General features: G+C 39.5%; 1 protein-coding gene across 1 annotated transcript in view; it reads left to right on the top strand.

The window, feature by feature from the left end:
* The window catches only part of hs6st3b (heparan sulfate 6-O-sulfotransferase 3b), a 47,134-nt gene extending 26,515 nt beyond the window's left edge, over positions 1-20,619 (top strand). Inside the window, exon 2 of the mRNA XM_026295883.1 lies at positions 19,851-20,619. Within this exon, the coding sequence (XP_026151668.1) occupies positions 19,851-20,619 (769 nt within the window). The remainder of the gene's footprint in view (positions 1-19,850) is intronic.
* Positions 20,620-21,082: the final 463 nt, after the last annotated feature.

Genomic DNA, 21,082 nt, shown 5'->3' with positions numbered 1-21,082 from the left:
CTCCCACAGTCCAAAAACATGTATGTCAGGTTGATTGGTGACTCTAAATTGCCCATAGGAGTGAGTGTGAGTGTGTGAGGTTGTTTGTCTCTATGTGGCCCTGTGATGGACTGGTGACCTGTCCAGGGTGTACCCCTGCCTTTCACCCAAAGAGAGCTGGGATAGGTAGGTATAGAAAATGGATGGATGGAAAAAAATGTAACACCAAATTATGCCAGCTATGCTTCAACACTGCGAAGAAGTAAAAATTGCTTGCACATGCTTTTACTTGACTCTTAATGATTTCTGGTTTTCTTCACTTATTTTCAAAAGCATTTCCTATAAGGCACGGTGAAGGCAGTGAGTCTAGATTTCACCCAAGAGGCTTGATTAGTGTTCTCACTCTTGTTCCTACTCTATTGGCTCATTCACTTTGCAGAAATATACTGAGGCTTTGACTCACTGACACATAAAGGTGCTTTTACTGCCCATATGTATTATGTAAGCTATGCAGTGGAAACAGAAGGAGGGGCAATGTAGCTGTAAAGTTTAGGGATGTGTGAAAATGAGATTGGAAAATCTATGGAAGGCTACAAGCTTTCAAAATTCATTATAACTTAGTTGGAAAATATGCAGTTTCATTATGCTGTAATGCAGCAAGTTCAGAAGATGCTTGTCCAAAAATGTCAAATACTGTAAATACAAATGAGGAGAAATGAAAACTGTGTGTTGATGCAAGGTTTATAAACACAAATCTCCAGTTTGCTGTAGGTTAGTGGAATAGTGGAATTGTCAGTGTTTTTTTTTTTTTTTAATCTGACAAGGCATAATATTATTGGGTTGGTGTGATGTGAACTAAAATATGTGTCCTGATATAAGGGCAGCATAAAATATTTTGTTATTTTTATTTTGACTTTGGTTTATCACCACAAAATTGTTAGATGCAATGCATTTAAAAAAAAGTTCTTTGCTGTCTTGACTGTGACTTTTTAAGCAGCATTCTGGTTCTTGTTTCAAGAGCTTTGAGAACAACACTGGAGCAGTCATTTGTTGTTTTGCAAGCTAGAACACAGTTGGGCTGTTTATGTATTCTCAAAAGAGAGCTGTTTCTTTTTTTAATTAATTTACCGTATGTTTATGTATTGTGCTATACGTGTTGTGCCATTTACATCAGTGTATTGATTTTCATCACAGCATCACGTGCACCATATTGCAGTATCCTCCCTGATCAGAGATGTATAGTAAAGTACACAAAGTGTGTCTTACTTACATCACTGCACTGAGCTCTCCATGCTATCAAAACAATGTGACCTGGATTAATGTTTGGAAACCATCCATTAGCATGCTGACAAAAATCCTCACTGTCTCCGCAGCGACACGTATTTCTTCATTGTGATACATCTTGAGAATATTGTCAACAGATGACACTAATATGAAACTTCACTCAGTGTCCGCGCTTGTGTTGACTATTTCTATGTGATTGTTCTGTCAAAAGCAAAGATAATTGTGTGAAAAATAATCAAACAGGAATAATTGCCTTTTGAATTTTTCTCCTCTCCATCACCAAACAAACAAGTATTCAAGCCACAGTATCTTAGCATGCAGGATCAGCAGCTGTACAATCCCTAAAGAACAATTTGATGCTTTGCTCAGTGATGTTTTGACCAAGTAATACCATATAGTCTGGTTAACAAGTTCACAGCTGGATTAGCGCTTCTGCTTGAGGATTAATCCAGCAGCAGTGTCAGTGTTCAGTCAAATTACTTTGATACCAAACTAGTGCATTATAATTTACAGTAGCTTAACTCTATATAAATCAGAAGTGATCAAATTTGTGCTCCAAAAATAACCCAGAGACCATATTTCCTGTTAAAGGATCCACCCATAATGAAGCTGTTTGTAATATTTTGTGTTCCATTGCACTGAGCATAGGGGGAAATATCCTTGAACATGAATTAAAGTAAAGCTGGAATTGATATACAAAGACATTAAATATGCATTCTGCCATTCATCCAGTTTCACAGCAATGCAACAAAGACAGAACAATCTTCATTTCACCATGATGGGCCTAAATAATTGAAACACTAGTTATTTGTATCAATCAGGCTCCTTCTTTCTGAACTCCACTCAGTTAAACGTGCTGCTGTCGCATTTCTTGTTAACTGATAGCAGTGCAGAGCTATATTTGTAACATCAATAATACAGCGAGAAACAGGTCTTCAAAAGCTTATTGGACTCATTAACTTTGATATTTGGATGTAATGGAAAATCTTGTACCAAGGTTGCTCTCTCAGTCTTATTTCTCGTTACCTGCTGTAATATATTTAGATGAAAGTTTTAAAGTCATTTTAACATATGCAGCACAACTTACTGTGTTTGAATATTGCTTTGATGATACCGATTTTTATGCAAATTGTAATTATGGTAGAATATTATCTATTCTTTTTGTTAAACAGAGCTTTAGATTGCATCGAGTCCAGTTGAGCCAAAATACTGTAGTAGTCTAGTCATGAATCAGGTCTACACTTCAATATGGGCTGCAGCCAGATCCACTAATAGTTTTTCTAAGTGCTTTCTCTCTGACATACAGTACACTATGTCCAGGACCAGTGTCAATACGCAGCTGAAATTGTTGAAGACAGAGCAGTTTGATATATTTTCCACTCCTGTGGCATTTGATTGTGGTGTGGCCTTGACCCCTGTCCTGAGCTGAGTGCCCCCCCAAAAACATAAAAAGCAGCAAAAACAAGAGGTTATGACCTGGGCTTTGGTTTGTTGTCAAGACAGCAGTCAAACCAATGATGGAGAAATCCAGCAAATACTATATTTTCCACAGGGATGTTTAGCCTGAATCAAAGCCCAGCTCCACTAACAACATAACAGAGTGGCAACATGGTTACGGAGGAAGAACAAGGAGCAAATCAGGAATGACTTAATGAATTGATAAATTGTTCATAAGTACTTCCTGAATAATGTTTTTTGTGCCTTCTTAAAGTGTAAAGTCATGATGAAAAACTCACAATAGCTGAAAAGTGTTTACTGGGGAATTCACAGCAGGATTCTCAAAAAGCCCTTTAATCATAATAATATGAGCACATTAATGTTCACAGCCATCATATCCTCAACAGACTTGATGCTATGGTAACTTGTAAGCATATGAAAGTATAGTGTTATAGTATAGAGTGATTTAAGAACCTTCTTAAAAAGCATATTCTCCTTTAGTGATGCCATGGGGAGATATAAATCCTGCAGTCCTACATCCTTACACTTCACCAGCATCGTTCCTTACGGTGCATCTGCTTTTTAATGCTAAAACCATGGTGAGTCTTTTGTAAACCTTGTAGAGCGAAGCACAGCGACTGCCAATATTTCAATGGTTGTGACAACTGTTTAGACAAAGTGTACAAAAAGTAATCGATCGCTAGAGGAAATATGTCAGGCTCTGCTTGATTTTCCACCTTGGCTGAATCATTTTCTTTGGGAAATGTTTGTTTTCTGGCCTTTTGCAGTTTTTAATGATGAACTATGACCATTAAATCATAGCTACCTTGATTATAGACTGTATATCTCTATATATATATATACATACATACATAGACAGTTTGATATCCTACACACATGTTGACCATATCTCAACACCCAAAGCGTGATAAAAATTTTTTTGACTCTTTCTTTCTGTCCCTTTGTGACATTTTGAAGTGCATTTAGACAAATGTTACTTTACCTGGAACTATTTTTTTTTCTAAAGAAACAGTTCCTTTAAAACAGACAGAATTTCAGATGAATAAACAGAGTAATGGGTTTTTATTTGGCAGGATGTGTTGCTTTGAAAATTTTCAGGGTGAAATAATTCCTTTTACATTTTTAGTATTCTCATAAATGAACTTGTATAGAGTCAATATTTGCTAATACTCAGTAAAATAAATCTGTGATTGCTGAAGTTTCTGGAATGTCTTTGGAACATTATTATTATGACAGACAGCACTTTACTCATTTAATTTACTCTAATCTGACCATGGCAATCTCATGCTCTTATGATAATTATGACGTTTGACAATATTCAACTCCTCTATTCACCGGCGAAGGCATTTTTCGTGGTACTGACACATAATACCATCTGTGATAATCAAAAATACATTGCCACATATTGATTTCAGAGGCTTCGTTTCACAATTGCAGTCTTGAAAAAGCTGTGGGAGCGAGAAACAGATAGAGAAGCTGTTTAAAGTCCTGCTATACTTACAATCAATACAATTTCATTTAAAAAACAAGAGATCGGTGTCACACTTGATTTCATCATGAAAATACAATTTTAAGATGTCAGCCAAGATGACAAAGTCAACATATGTGGTTATAATACCTGAAAAAGATAAACTGAAACTCATAAACAGGGTTGCATACACATAAATGTATTTAATTACATCCCAAAACCAGCAAGCAGAAAGCAGACAGAATTGAATCATCCAAATGTTGAAACATCAGCGTGTGGTTGAAAGTCACATATTACTGTTAGGGAACAAAGCCTGTTATTTATTTAAGAACTGTTATAACTGTCTGAAACTGTCTTTTCATTTCAATGTATTCTTCCCACCATAAATGAAACAAGCAGCACTGCAGGGGACAAAACTTATTAAAGATGCAGAACTGTCCCCAAGCAAACTTTTTTTTTAGTAGGGTTTAAAGACAAAAACTACAAAACCTCAATGTTATTGAAATGATAAGACTTGTATGTTGTTACAGTGTTCACTCAGAAGCCTTAACCACAACAAAAACCTGGCTTGGTGTGCCCAGAAAGTACGAATGTTTAGTGTGGATCCAACTGGATGGCATCTCAGCTGAGGTAATAAAACTCCCCTCCTGGCCTGTATTCATGCAGGCACTTCCTAAGGGCTTTTTACTTTAAGAAGGTAAATTTGGTGTTGGTGTGTGTATGTGTACAGATTTCGGGCCAGTGTTCACAAACTATTAAAAGTAATTTTGTAGGCAATAGTTTCTTAAAAGGAAATTCATATTTACTGTCACAGGGAAAGAAAAGCATTGGGGCTTTAATAAGTGGAGTAGTATTCTTTTATCTGTAGAAAGATTGACAGTAAGGTGTGCTATGGTCCACTGAAGCTCAGTGGTTTTTGGCTGATGGAGTCAGTGAAGCAAAGACGAGTCTGCCCAGCCCTCAGTCTGACACCACACATCAAAGGCTGTATGAATAATTGCCTAATGTGGCAGAACCACGCTCCTGACAAACAGGCTGTCTCCCAGACAAGATCAGTGTTTTCTGCCTTTACTAGCATCACTTAATAATGGCTAAATCATCTACCAAAGAAGTATCCACTTAGTCAAAACAGCACTTTCACTGCTCCACCATAAGCGTGGTGACTTGGTGATTGTTTCTAATTAGTGGCCAGGTGAATTGAAAAATCTTATTCTGCTTAAACCTCAATGAAATAAAGCCAATGAATATTTTATTAGGTAAGTAACATTCATTAGGATGGTTATTTCTTCTTGGAGTCGTCTTGCATTATTGTAATGATCTGGTTGTCCTAGGTCTGTTCTCATCATGATTTTTATGTTCTTTGCTGCTTTCTAAGAATAGACTGCTATATAAGCCCACAGGTTTGTGCCTTTAAGAAAATCTTGATCTTGTATTTATGGTGTTGTGTATTTGGTTAGGGGCAGCATGGTGGCTGAGTGGTTAGCACTGTTGCCTCACAGCAAGAAGGTCGTGGGTCCAAAAACATGTATGTCAGGTTGATTGGTGACTCTAAATTGTCCATAGGAGTGAGTGTGAGTCTGTGAGGTTGTTTGTCTCTATGTGGCCCTGTGATGAACTGGGGACCTGTCCAGGGTGTACCCCTGCCTTTCACCCAAAGAGAGCTGGGATAGGCTCCAGCAGATTCCTGGGCCCTGGTTAAGGAATAAGCGTAGTGTAGAAAATGGATGGATGGAAAAAAATGTAACACCAAATTATGCCAGCTATGCTTCAACACTGCAAAGAAGTAAACATTGCTTGCACATGCTTTCACTTGACTCTTGATGATTTCTGGTTTTCTTCACTTATTTTCAAAAGAATTTCCTATAAGGCAGGTATAGAAAATGGATGGATGGATGGATGGATGGATGGATGGATGGATGGATGGATGGATGGATGGATGGATTTGGTTAAACAGAAAAGTGTTTTGCACACTACCTTGCCTGTTTTTTTCTCCACCTTAAACGTCTGCACTGACAAAAGGCCTTGAACTGCTAAAACCAAGTTTTCTTGATAATGCAAGAGGATTTATGAGCATAATTCTTAAAATTGCTCAATTCCACCCCATCAAAAACCTCTCACTTGACCAAACTGAGCCTGCTTTACTCTTCCACGGTGGAGGCTCACAGCAGCTTGACACACACACACACACACACACACACCCTCACACACACACACACACACACACACACACACACACACACATACACACATGCCATGCCACCACCTTCAGCTCCAGCCCTCTTACACAAGTCTTTCACTGTTGTGAATAATTAATTCTTCTGTATTTAGATCCCAATAACTGTCTGCTGTTTGATTAACTTGCTGATCTGACGGACTGAAGAGGAGTTCTGTGTCTGGTTTCTGTAAATACAGGCTGTAGGTTGCTGCTTGGCACAGCATGCCAGTCTCAGCTTGCACATCCTGCTTACACAGTGCCAGAAACATCTCAGAGGGCGTCTGGGCAAAACGCCATGGCCAAAACCTTGTTTTTGTAGCTCTTGTGTTTTTCTCTCCTACTAAGCTTTGTCATTTCATTTTTGAATTGTGTCACTAATACAAATGCTATTTTATTTCATTTCGGGAGTTGACTTCTGAAAAAGTGAGTTTTTAATCTGCAGAGTAAATGTAATATATTTGAACAGGGGCTTAAAATTCTTGATGCAGTGGTTAAAACCTAAAATTTCAGCAATAAATATGTGTTTGGCAAACTTTAGGCTAGTGCTTCGTATCAATGCAATACTGGCATAATATGATTACATTCTTTCAGTGACAAACAGTAATAATTCAGTCGTTATGTAAGGTTTTGGCAAGTAAGTATATGCAGCTGTCAAATATACAGTATTTCCTTCTAAAATGTAGTGGAGTATCACACAAGAGAATTATTAAATTTCCCCAAAGCTATACTTATATATACAAATTTACTTTCCAACCCTCTAGCTTCTGTTTATATAACGACTTTTATAATGTAAAAAGTAATGCAATATGTATTGAGGTGTGTTACTCCATAAGTACATCTTACTAAGTCAGTTGCTACAGTCCTTAAGGCTGTCTCAGAACTATTTCATGTTTTCGGGTTCTAAAATGACCAGGCTTTGTGGATTATGGTTAACTGTATGGAACAAATGTGTTTACATGAGTGGCCTTTGATCATTTCTCATAAACAGGCTTTTACAGAGATGGCTGACAGAAGCCATCGCTCTTTGATCACATCCATGGTTCTTTAAAAATGAGAGCAGCACTTGCTTATGAATAATTTACTCTTCAGTTATCATATAAAAATGAACCAGGATGTAAGCCATGTGAGTCCTTGTTAGAAATATAGCAATATAGTGGCGAGTATGCAGCTGAGAAGTTTGTAAAAGCCCCATGATAATATCATCAGACACAGTGCTCATTACAATAATAAGTAGCTGTAGTGATGCGTGCTGAAGAAAACAGACAGAGCTGGTGTGTTGCTCCAATTAGCTTCCATCCATCCATCCATCCATCCATCCATCCATCCATCCATCCATCCATCCATCCATCCATTTATCTAATTATTTTATGAATCAGTGGCACTTTATTTGTTATTTGTCATAAGTTCCCATAGCATTTATAATAAGTATTTATTGGTGTACAGCATTCGTCATAGATTATATAAAATGTCACTTAGACATTTTCGATTATTTATATATTGTTTTTTATTATTTATTGAATCATCAGCCTCTGAAATAAGAATCTGTGGCACTTCTGCTTACAAAACGTACTTAACCAGTTGCCCCATTCTCAAAATAGTTGCAGATTTTTCAGCTAAACTGATAAAGCAATGGATTGTTTCAGCTCTATAGCTATATACCTGAGTTAACAACAGCGCCACTGTTATATGCCATACATTTTAACTTTATCGTCTCATTATCTGTTTCTTATTTTCTCCCCAGTATCTTTTCCTCATTCTGTCTCTAACCCAGTCTGTCTTGCATTAACACACACAAACACACATTTCCTCCAGTTTTGCAGAGTCTCAGCAGGGCAGGGATTATAGCCATGGTTAAAACCTTTCCAATACTGCTGGCTTGATCCTCTGTGCTAGATATAAAAATGAGCTTCAGAAACTTAGATAATCAGACTAATCTACATGACTCTTGCTCAGCCACACTAATATTTAAGAGACACTCACTTCATTACACTGTAAAACAATAGGCACCAGTGGTTAGATGTTGAAGGCCACCTTGTCTTTAAGACAGTAAGTCCAAACACTGAAAATCAGCAGTATTATAAATCCAAGGTCCAGAGCTTGGTCCAAATATCCATTGCAGCACAACATGGAAGAATCAAACAAAAGTAAAGCCAATTCAGCCTCTTAGGGCTGGGAAATGTTTCCACATCAGTTTTCCTTCAATTTACCCAAGATGGCTGACAGCTAAATTGTCAGAGGAGTCAGTCCATTAGAAATGTGCATTAAAGGAAATTAAAACCTTTATGTATCATGATTACAGCCATTATATAATTTAGAAAAGCTACATAAAAGTAATTATAGAAAGAACAAGTTTTATTGACCATAGCATAATGGTATTTGCGAGAATAACATGAAAATATTTATTAGTTGCATTGCAGTCTACTCACAGAGGTCATAAGAGCTTGGTCCGATGCAGTTCAAATAAAGTTGAGTGCTGTGGACCACCCGGTCTCGTAGGCTAAAATCAGATGGTCATAAAATCAATGGCAACTCCATTGTGCTTGAATAAATGGATTCATTATAACCTAGCCTGCCTCGGTACGCAGCAACTGTAAAAGCACTTCAGCTTTTGCAAGTTCATGAATGAATTATCTGGAGTCCATCCCTGTCAGTTTTGTAAATTTAGAAAATATTAAACCTGAGTGCGTACAGATCCAGTTGACTCATAAAAACCTGTCAATGGTTGACTTACATGTATTGTGTTGTATACTGTTATTATCAGACGTTATCTAATGCCTTCTGTTGACCAAAACAACTACATAAGGGCAAATCTAGAAGAGAGATCTCTGTGGTTTGAGTATTTCTTGACCGGATGAACTGACTTCCAGGAGTCTTGTTGTCAACGTGAGGTTGCCAGGCAACCAGCAGAGACCGTGAGACTGTTTTACGGCATGCAACGCGACTGTTAAGTCTCAGTTGTTAATTTGTACTGCTCTCATCAAGGTTGCTTGCAGCCACAGCAGGCCTCAGCTTTCAGTGAAACAGCTCTGATAAACCCACTGCACACTTCTGTCGCTGCTCAGCACCACAAAAGTAGATTGGCAAAGGTAGAGACTAACTACAGAGTACACAAAGTGGTGTGTTGTGCAGCAAGAGCTAAATACTATTCTCAGGTGTTAAAGAGAGCTAAACAGAAACACATTTCAAAATGAATGCTAATAAGTGCCTTAGAAATAAGGTTATTTATAAAGCGTAGTTTGGTGTTGTGTTTGCAGCTTGTTGCAATGTATCACCAAAAGTTGTTGAATATTTTCAGAATCCATGCTTATAGGACATGGATGCCCGCAAACCTTTCATTACAATCCATCCAATTGTTGCTGAGACATGACACTTAACCAGAAATACCACCCCCATGATGGTAGATAGGAACTCCTCAATGTCTGTAGGATTCATCCTCTGTGGGCCTGTACCAAATTGTGTGCCAAGCCATCCGAGAGTTGTTGAATTGTTTCAGTTTGGACCAAAGTGGAGCACAGACCGACATTTTCATCCCTGAGTCATGTTCCTAGCATGGATTAAAACTATGTAACATAACAGTAGTAGTAAGCTACCAAGAAGTAGTATCACTAGATAGTGTTTTAATGTCAGTGCCTGTGGGCAGTTGCTGATGTCATTCATATTTGCCTTTGCACCTGGAGGGAGATTGCTAACTTGAGCAGTCACTGTGTTTCTCCAGAAATGATGATGATCCTGATCATGATGAAAACAAAATTCCATGATGAGGCTAAAATTATTACTGCTGAATTTGAATTATATTTTGGGGACATTAAATATGTACAGTGAAGGGCTAAAAGGATGAAATGTTGGGATTGTGAAAGTACTGGAGAGATGTAAGACTCTCATGGCAGCATGTAAAGCTCTCAGTGTCTTCAGCTCTGCGTTATGTGATGTGACATGGACTGTGGTTTCCACTGCCAGACTGTGTACTTGCGTCTGTATTATTAATTCAGAGACCATGCAAGTACACGCCTTGTCTCCTCCTCCGCTGTCTCTTGGAGAGAACTCTGAAAGAGAAAGATTAAAAGGAGAGCATAATTAGACAGGAGGATTGCCATTATCATGGTAATTGAAGCTGTACTGTCATTTTACAATATCTAATTGGTCTCAAATAACAGCAAACCAATTAGGACAGCAAGCAGTTGCCTGCCAATGTAAAGAGGCATTGAGATTTCCTGTCCAACCAATACTTTACATCACAGCGTGTATATATATCTATTTGGTATATTTCTCTTAAAGTACTTTTCCCTGAGCCACATGTATGCAAACACGCACATTAGAAGTCTTTATATGAGAGTTGTGTTTTTGCACTTTGGGAAATATATATATGACAGCTGTTATAGTTAAGCAACAGTACCAGCACAGCTGTATTGCCACTTAAGATATTTGCCCTCTGGTGCCAGATCAAGCAGGTGCTGGAGCCAGGATCTAGAAATGACAGCTCTACATTGAAGATACAAAGTCTTTCTGATTTCTTAAGAGATGTATTCATCCTTCACAAAGTTCACAGTTTGTATTTTTTTCTTGGCTCTTTAATGATAATTATTGCAGCAAGGTTTCATTTTGTGTCAGAGTGCTGGGTACATTAACATCGCAAACAATCAGGACTGTGATGACCTGGCTTTCAGTGTATTTCATATCTGAACGGTGTGTACTGATTTCACCTCTAACTGCATTATTTCTGTCAAAGCAGGCTCACGTGGCTCCGCTCACTGTCGCTATCATCTATGAAGTGGTTTCTTATGTCTTCAGGGTTCTGTGGGTCGCTGTATAGAAATCTCAACGCTCTGATGATCCAAACACATAACACAGAAAATAATAATAAAATAATTCTTGTTGTATTGCTAAAGATTTCAGTCCTGATTTATGCGTTGACACCTGACACCTAGTTATAGGTGAAAACAGCAATTTATCACAGTGAACACCAGCAGGAAAGCAGCTGCTGTATCTGTTTATAGTGCAGTCAAACAAACTTGTGGTAGTTAAAAGTGTTTGCAACTCTGATCTGACTTCGTGCGGCACACAGCTTAAATAGTTTTCCACATCAGAAGGAGTCTGTAAAGTTTGTTACCTTGCTAAGATGCTGCTAATCTGGAACAGCTCACCATCTTCATCTTGAAAAAGATAAAAATGATCCTCTGACTAAAATATGCCAGAAATGTTTCATTTTCTAGATGTGTTGCAGTTAGCACTATCCTGGGTGACAGTGTCACTGTTTCCTGTCACTGCTTCACCCCCCCCCCCCCCCCCCCCCCCCATGTTTATGTGATGAGGTGACATTTTAAAATGTAATGCTGGATTCCTCACTTGCATCATTCCCTGTGAATCCCCTGTGAATGTGTGGGCTATTTAAATCCAACATAGGAATCACACACTTGGCCACACACAATGTGAACTACCGCATGGAGAGGTGATAACAGAAGGTAAATACAGTGAATGGCTTTTGCTGAAAAAAAAAAAATGCAGGTCATAAATAGGATCGCACTGAAATCTTAGGGATTACAAAAGTTAGATAATTCTTAGTGTCAACCATCCGTTTTGTTGTAGCTATTATTTCTGTAGCGTAAAAGAGTGAAATGTTTCTCATTTGAAGGGCAATTTTTCCCTTTGTTGTTAACTGCCACCCCTCGTACAAGCACTCTCTGTATGCACACCATGTCAAGTGGTAGCAATCCCAGCTTCTTGACAAGTAAATGAAAGGTCCCATCGTTCTTCTTGTTTCTTCCCAGGTGACACCCACTGTCCCCATTCCGTCAGCATCAAAAAGCCCAACAAGATGCCGAGAACCTCAAAAACGGTCCATTATGTGCTGCCAGAGGGAGAGCAGACACCATTAAGGAATGGTATCGGTTACAAATAATGCATGTCTCCAGTCTCATTCTCATCTTGTCTGAGAGAAACGGGACAGCGCAGAGATGTACGGATGCACCTCAGAGACCTTGCATGCAGAATAACACACTCACTCTCACAGACCAAGGACATCTCCTCACTAGGGAGATGGTGAAGGCAAGAGCTTACCATATAATCCAAATCTAAAGAAGTCTAATAACTGTATGAATTAACAACTGAAACAGACCTACAGTACTGATGTTTATCACAGCATATTGTGGTCAGCTTTGGGAATAAAGAGTATGTAATGTTATAGTTCATAAAGCGGACCGTAGAGCCCATCAGTCTCCTTCACCTTACTGCTGGTAATATCAATGTCATTTTTCATAACTGCTGAAATTAAAGACCGCAGGGATGGAGGAAGTCATTACCTAGAGAAGTCATTTCTCTTTAAGCATCTTTGCTCATGGTGTGTGGTGCACTGCTCCGGGTTTTTTTTTTTTTTTTCACATGGCAAAGCACATAACACTTACTGTAACGTCTAGAAAGTGGTAGCATATACGCACTAATCAAAATGAATTATAATCAAATGTGTTCACCATTAAAACACAGCATGATGAAGATACAATCCTTTCCACTGTGCTCCATTATCTCAGAGATTTTAAATGAAAATACGCAAATAACAAAAGCTAACACGCTGGGGTTTGGATGCATAAGATCAAATACACTGATGCATGTTCAACTGTAGTACATGTACACATAATTGTAAAATTTATTTGACTAAAATGGCTTAATCACATACATCCTGTCCGAAGTACAGCTTAAACTCCATGCAACTATAGAGAAATTGTTGCAAAAGACAAATTTTTGCTTTTCAGTATTCTTTTGTATTACTGTCCATTTTCACGCAAACTGTGGTGAAAGTCGATACCAGCCCTTTCTGCTTTATAATTCACGTGACAATTTTTAAGATGTAATCTCAAAACTCTAAAGGCTCAGTCTTTTACTGTGAGATGCCATTAAGTTCTGAGGCGTTTATGACTTTTTAATGAGAGAGCTAAATTGCCTTCATACGCAGTGATTTTTGTGCAAATGAAAGCCTTGCAGACTATGAATGTCAAGTAGACCACTGCATATTACTCGGCACATTGTGGGCCACGGGCTGCAGCATTAGGATTCAGACTGACGACCATGTGACGAAGCCGAGCAGTAATCGCCACTATAAAACAATTACAATGTTATGAACACAACTGTATCATTGCAGTATTTGTCCAAAAAAATTATTTGTATCACAAACATGAAACTAAATTGTTGCAGCGCACCAGCCAAACTCTACCAAGTATCTGTACTACTAGATCTTTTTGATCTAGAATGACTAGACAATGGTGTCCAAGTATGAGACACAACCCCAAATAATCTCTACTCCTTCTACTCTTATGTGGATTTGCACAAAATGTTCTCAACTTGTGGCAATTGGCGAATTATGGTGATCAAAATAATAACATATCTGACACATTAGCGAAGTTAGCATGTTCAGAGACAGCTGGTTCTAATCAAATTTATTAATTTCATATATCGTGTTTTCAGATAATAAAAAGCACAACTTCTCTCCATACATTCTTGATAGAGCAAAAAGCTCAGTGCAGCTTTTGTGTGTTAACTTAAAGCTTTACAGATGAGTCATACTGTATCATCATGTGGTCACGCCTGATGTGGAACAAATTTCTTCCTCATGATGCAAACAATATTTAAGACTAGAACGGTTTGTCCTTTACATGGTCTTTTTTGGGGCGCTGCATGAAAGTCATTACCATAGTAACTACAGTCAGAATGAGAGGTGCTCATATGTACGTCAGAATATCTGTGTATTTTTTTAAGTGTGGATTGCAACTCCGCAGCAGTTTGTTGCCACTGAAGTCTGGGTAGTTAAAGGGAAGATATTGTCAATTTGTGGACAGTTAACAATTGATTGGATGCATTGCTTATATCATGTCTTAGGGCTGTGGGCAAACACCACCAGATACTACAGCACCTCTTAGGAATCCTTAGCCACGTATGTAATGATCAGTTAAGGTCATTAAAACCTGAATTTCCCATTAGGATGAATACATTTTGTCTGATTTTATCTTAAATATCAACATTTTTGCAACTTTCCAGATGCGCATTTGCAGCAACTGAACATCATTTCTGAAGGCAGTAGTGTTGATAATGCTATAATAAAATTGTTTCTGTTCACTCAGTAAACCTGTTTTGTAATATATGATAAAAAATGATTTCCTCTGGATCAGCTTTCAAGAGTGTTCAATGGTCGGATGTCAGATCTTTAAATACAAAATTATAAGAGCCGTTTGCTGAGATAGGATCAGACTATCATTACAATGCTGTCCTCTCTCCCATCAGCTCTTATCATTACCATGATGTACCTGAATGAGGAGTCTCTTGGAAAAGGCCACACAAAACAAAGAGTGAGGAAGGAGTGATGGTTCTTTAAATGCAATGCCTCAAGTGGAGGGCAGTGAAGCAAGAAGATGCACAGCATAGGGAGAGATAAACACAAGAGATACAGTGTGAGATTGACGAGTGAAATCAGCAGCGTGATTAATGTGACAGCCTTTGAGAAAAGGTTATGGATCCATGGGGAACACTAATGTCTGTCGGACATGGAGGAGAAACAGAATGGACAACATGGCAGGGGTTCAAAATTACTCGAATTCCCCGTTCTCACGGAGTACTGTAATCTTCAGCGGACTGCTCCTAGAAATATTCACCTTAATGCTGGGTTTATTTTACCTTCTGAAAAATGATTCTGAAAGTCATGATTGAGTGATTCTAACACACTCCAAGGTTAAAGAGTACATGTAAAGAAAGTTAAGAGCTACTGCAGAATTAAAAGACAACCTGCTTCTAACTGACCTCCACAGTCATCTATCCATCCATCATCTACTGTACCACTTAACCTGGAACAACCAGGGTCATGGGGGGCTGAAGCCAATCCCAGCTAATGAGAGGCGGGGTACACCCTGGACCAGATCACCAGTCTATCACAGAGCTGACACATAGAGACAGACAAACACCCACGTTCACACCCATGAGCAAAGTCTATGGACTGTTGTAAGAAGTCGGAGTACTAGGAGACAACCCACGTTATGTGGGAGGAAGTACAACATATTAACCCATGTTATGTAACTCTACTATGTTGTCAGTAAAGCAACATAAAATACAACAAGCATGCATCCACATACACACTATATAGTAACTGGAAACCTACAGTAAAATGACCAATTGCAACTTTTAAATAATACTAAACATTTAGGTTTTGACAAATCATAAGGATGACGGGTTTTCGGTGCAAGTTTATGAAAGTTACTTACATTAGGTAATGGCTGTTTAACACTCAAAACTAGCCTGGTAATCACACTGAATTGCCATATTATTTCATGTTCATTATTCAGCCTGACACTTTGTTCACATTGTAAATAAGAATTATTTAGTTCTGTTTTGCCACTGTTTTTTTCCCATTGTGAATGCCAATGGGAAAATAAATAGCATAGTGTATACAGTAGGGAAATCTGTAAGACTTTTGAATATTAAAATGTAAACAAACAGCAGAACATAATTAAATAGACTGTCACTCATTTCTAGCCTTTACACCTCTTTCACAACAATAAAATAAAACAGAATCAACAAGATTAGGCTCAGTGCTGCAGTATAGTGTGAATGAAGCTTAAATCATGAGCAGTTTTTCAGCACAGCTGAAGAAAGACAAACCAAGCACTAATATCAGACCATACTGTACTGTAGACTGTGACAACCTGTCATCATGACCCTGTTCAGTAACAGTAAATATGGCACAAAATAAAATAAAATAAAAAATCTTATTCCTGACCTGCAGAGGAATAGAGGAGAGAGAGCAAGACTTTTACATTGTGAGGAAAAATCAGAGAAGTCAGTGGCCTGTAAACAGCTAGAGGTTTCACATTATACACACACAGAACATGTCTTCCCAACAATATCAGTCAGTCCCACTGTTGCACTGGGACATGGTTTGTCTTTACTTATTTACTGCTCACTGTGTTAGCCTTTGCTCTAAACAACTTTCTGCCCAGCTCAGAGAGATATATTGTTTTGCTTTTCCCTATTGTCTAGCCCACCCTCAAGCACCTGCAACAATATCCAACTCCCCCACATGAATGCCTTGATGAGAGAATTCAGTTCATCCACTTCCAAATACCATGTGCTCAGGCTGAAAGTACAATGTCCCTTTTAGCAGCCTGTAATCAGGGAGAAGCAGTGGGCTGAAATTGTGTCATTGAGGCTAATTACAGGCAATTAAAAGCCAGTTGTCTGTTGCACTGACATTTTCTGGGAATAAAATGAGGTGCACCGACTGTTCCTTCATATTGCATGGGTTTAGGGGGTGTTTTAGTGGCAGTGTTTATAGGAAGCTCACTGATTTTAGTCAGCAGTCTAATGAGTTAGATCTGCAGGGATGGTCAGCCCGCTGCTAAAATATTGGATGGACTGCCATGAAGTTTTGTACAAATATTGATCGTTCCACAAGAATAAATAGTGTATTTACTACAACCATGATTTTATTTTTTTGTTTAAGGTGAAGTATCTCAAGAAATCTGGACCAATGAAATTAGGTACAGACATGAATATAGCTCTTGGCAATTGGAGGGTATAAACACACTAAAACCTGCCTTAGTGTTAGCATGTGGTATGAATATGTAACAGAGTACATCTTGATATTGTAATACTTAAAGTAGCCATAATAATCTGTTAAAAGCATTGAACTCATAATTGGAAAAAAATATTTGGTTTAAATGAATATCACCTCTTTCTCAGCATATTGATGACATTTTTCAAATGTATAAGTCAAACATGACTTTCATGCGTGTATTTATCAAATTCTTTCCATATCCATTAGCTACACCTATTTAAATTACACTAAGCTTTATTATGCCTGTCTGTAGTAGTGCCTTTGTCTGCTCTACTGATTATTCCTAGCTTTAGTTTCCATTTTTATCCATACTTTGAATTCCTCTTCCATCTCTGTTTAATGGCTCCTATTTAGTTTGTGCTCCAGTGAAGACTGCCTGATGGTGCTGCTGCTTTAGAGATGAGTATTCTGGGGTGAGATGAGTGCAATATGCCCCCTATCCATTATTGATCCGTGATTAACTAGAGTTCAGCTGGGTTGTTGACTTCAGCACACTAAAATAGACCGAGAATTCTTGCCAAAGGAATATCGCTCTTTCACAGTGTTTTCATACATGAAAGACAGTACAAGACATTACAATACAGTACACTACAATACAGTACAATACAGTACAGTACAAGACAGTACAATATTAAAACGTCTTATTAAGGCTGGTTACCAAAGTATTTGGTGAGTTACTAGAATATTTGCTGAAAGTAGCATCAGTGTAAACTTTTGTCAGTGCTTTTGATAGTGATTGTGAAAAGACTGTATGGGTGGTATTGATGATAACAGAGGCCAGAGGTAAGAGAAGCCTGTTAGCTCACCACATCCCTCTTTGACAGTCATCTGTATCACTCAGGGAAAGCCTCCTTGAGACAGCTCTGCAAACACGCTGATCCTGATGCATTTTGACACTGATGGTGCACACAAGCTGACCTTTGGGCTGCTGAGTGCACTCAAACAACACTTGCTGCATGTGTTTATGTCCCAGAGACAGTCTAATGAGGATGTATCTACAGCCAGCCAACTCCAGGAGTGAGTGCCAGGATACAGCTGCTGCCACCAGGGCTCTAATCACAGATTCCTGCCTGACTCATATTGGCTAACATTGTCAGGAGTGGCATTCATGTGGCACAGTAAAAAAAAAAAAAATCTTCTCCAGAAAAACCTGAGATATATAGGACTTAAAGCTCTGAAACTGATTATTGTGATGATACTTAAACTGATAAAATATGTTTAATAAGGTACTGGAACTGAAAACTAGTTATTTTCATTATTGCCTGATGTGTCATGTTTTCAATTATCTATTTATTTTAAGATGTCCGGAAACACTGACAAATTCCCAACACAGTTGACCAGAACCCGAGTGATATCTTCTAGTTTCTTGTTTTGCCCGACCGACAATTCAAAAGCCTAAGATAATAATATACAACCCCCAGATGGAACAACCACATTTTTGCTTGACATGCAGCAAATGCACCTGACTCAGACTCTAATCATGCTCATAACATAATCATGTATCCTAATGTAATCAGTGTTTAATTACGGACTTACAGCTTATTTAACAGTACTGGGAATTGAAGAAGCATAACAGACCAAACACTATTTTCCCCTAAAAACAACCTGAATAACGTTTGGGCAAAATATTCTACTGAGTGCACAACTTCAGAAAACCTTTTAGTCAGTGGTCCACATTGAATATACCCTGAAGGACAGTCAAGTATAAGCACAGAGACCATTTCTGTAGCTTTTTTTTTTATTGCCATTCATGGGTGAGCTTGCGTGGATGTTTGCTGTATCAAAAGAACTGAAGCAGCACTGAGAGCAGCTTTGGAGCCAGCATGAAATCTCAGCGCTGCACTCCACTTTATCTACCCAGAACGATGACGCCCCTCAAGGGAGCTTGGGGGGGGGGGGGGTTACCATTAAATATTCACATGACACTCACAGTACTTCATCTCTGGAGAGGTTTACCTGGACAACACCTGTCCAGTCTTTGTTTTCCATCAGAATGTGTTTTGACATAGAGCTGATCTCCCTGAAGGTCTTCGACCTTGGCATCAAGGGCAGATGCAACTTCTGGTGTGTGTTGTCACTCATGCAGAATATCAAATCCAGGTTCAGAGAGAATTTATACCCATGTAGTTATGTGTTATTTTTTAGGATGGGGTTAGGGGGTACTGGCTAACAGTCAAAGAGCTTTATCAGAATGTCCTTTTGTTTGCACTGCTGAAAACCGATGCATCGAAGTTAAGCTTCTTTGTTTGTCTTCCATGTTGAATGGCTTCTTTTTTATAATAACTGAGGACATATTTAGTCTGTGTGGGAGAGGCAGTGGTGTGTATAAAAAGAACAGTGCTCGTTTACCAGCTCTTCACCTCCAAAAAACCAGCCAAGTGTGTTTTTACCTGTAAAATGCCCTGATGATTGGCTGACAAATTGGGGGTTGAATTACCTGGTTAAAAGTGCAACAGATCTGAGCTAAAAAACAAAAACAAAAACTGAAACCTCATTATTTTGCAGCAGTGACATTGTTTGGGATTTAGTTTGCTCAGCTTTTACTCCCAGCGTCTATGTCCAATAATTACTATCATGCCTTGATTCCCAATTATTCTCCATGCTGGCAGATAGGAGAAATCTATGAAATGGAAACTGTTCTAGCTGAAGTTCGTGCTCTGACGCAAGGGTTTCATTTTCAAGGACAGTATGTGTAGACTCTAATAATCTCATTAATGAGACTTTCCGTTTGCCAATTAGCATTCAACCTTGAAGTTTCACACACAAACAAAAGTCACCATCTGTCAGTACAACTCGGGGCAGCCCTGTGCGGCGATGATGTGCTCACAGCTCCCTAACTGTGTTTGTTTTGGCTGCAGGAACTTCTACTACATCACCATGCTGCGCGACCCGGTCTCCCGCTACCTGAGTGAGTGGAAGCACGTCCAGCGCGGAGCCACGTGGAAAACCGCCCTCCACATGTGTGACGGCCGCTCGCCCACCCAGGACGAGCTGCCCACCTGCTACAGCGGGGACGACTGGTCCGGAGTCACCCTGACAGAGTTCATGGACTGCCCGTCCAACCTGGCCAACAACCGTCAGGTTCGGATGCTGGCCGACCTGAGCCTGGTGGGCTGCTACAACCTGTCCTCCATGAACGAGAGCCAGCGGAACCACATCCTTCTGAGCAGCGCCATGAGCAACCTGAAGAACATGGCTTTCTACGGCCTGACCGAGTTTCAGCGCAAGACGCAGTACCTGTTTGAGCGGACGTTCAGCCTGCGCTTCATCGCCGCCTTCACGCAGATCAACAGCACGCGAGCCGCCAACGTGGACCTGAGCGAGCCTGTGCGCAGGCGCATCGAGGAGCTGAACTTCTTGGACGTGCAGCTGTACGAGTACGCGAAGGACCTGTTCCTGCAGCGCTTCCAGTTCAGCCGCCAAAGGGAGCACCAGGAGGAGCGCCTGAAGAGACGCGAGGAGAGGCGCTGGCTGAGGGAGCAAAGGGAGCAGGGCAGGCCGTGGGCCCCCAAGCACAGAGGGCCCGCCAACAGAGGCGGGAGAGGGGGAGGAGGACTGGAGAAAGGGACTGATGGTGACTTCCCCAGCACCACCGAGGACTACACAAGCCAAGTGGCCCGCTGGTGAGGCTTTGATCCCAGAGAGAGAGAGAGTGAACAGCTGATGGAGACTCCTCACAGACTAGTTTAAACATTTTCCCTTTGACTCTCACACATCCCACGTCTCTCCCTCTCCTGTCTCACCACTAATATGTCTCCTGCATCTGTCTGTTTCTCAGCTTCAGTGTGATCCGAGTGCTCTGCTGCTCCTTTATCAAAACTGCCAAGTCTGTGACTCTCACAGCAGCTCTGCCTTGGAGTGCCCTTTGGTGTCTTAAATCTTTCAATGCTCTTTATATACTATATTCTTTTCTCTCATTTCATTTTTGCCTTGGTTCTTTCACCATTTGTTGAATAAGACAGTAAACTGAGGCAGAAAGGGGGAAAACAACAATCAAAAGAAGCTGCCATAGACTGTGCTGCTTTTGTTTAGTTTTCACATTCACAGCAAAAAAAAATCAAGAATGTCATCAAAGCTACTGTCTTTTAAA

Source organism: Mastacembelus armatus, chromosome 21 (assembly GCF_900324485.2).
Source record: "Mastacembelus armatus chromosome 21, fMasArm1.2, whole genome shotgun sequence".
In the NCBI taxonomy this organism is placed as follows: domain Eukaryota; kingdom Metazoa; phylum Chordata; class Actinopteri; order Synbranchiformes; family Mastacembelidae; genus Mastacembelus; species Mastacembelus armatus.
The sequence above is the reverse complement of the archived record's forward strand: the minus strand, read 5'-3'. Positions and strand labels throughout refer to the sequence as shown.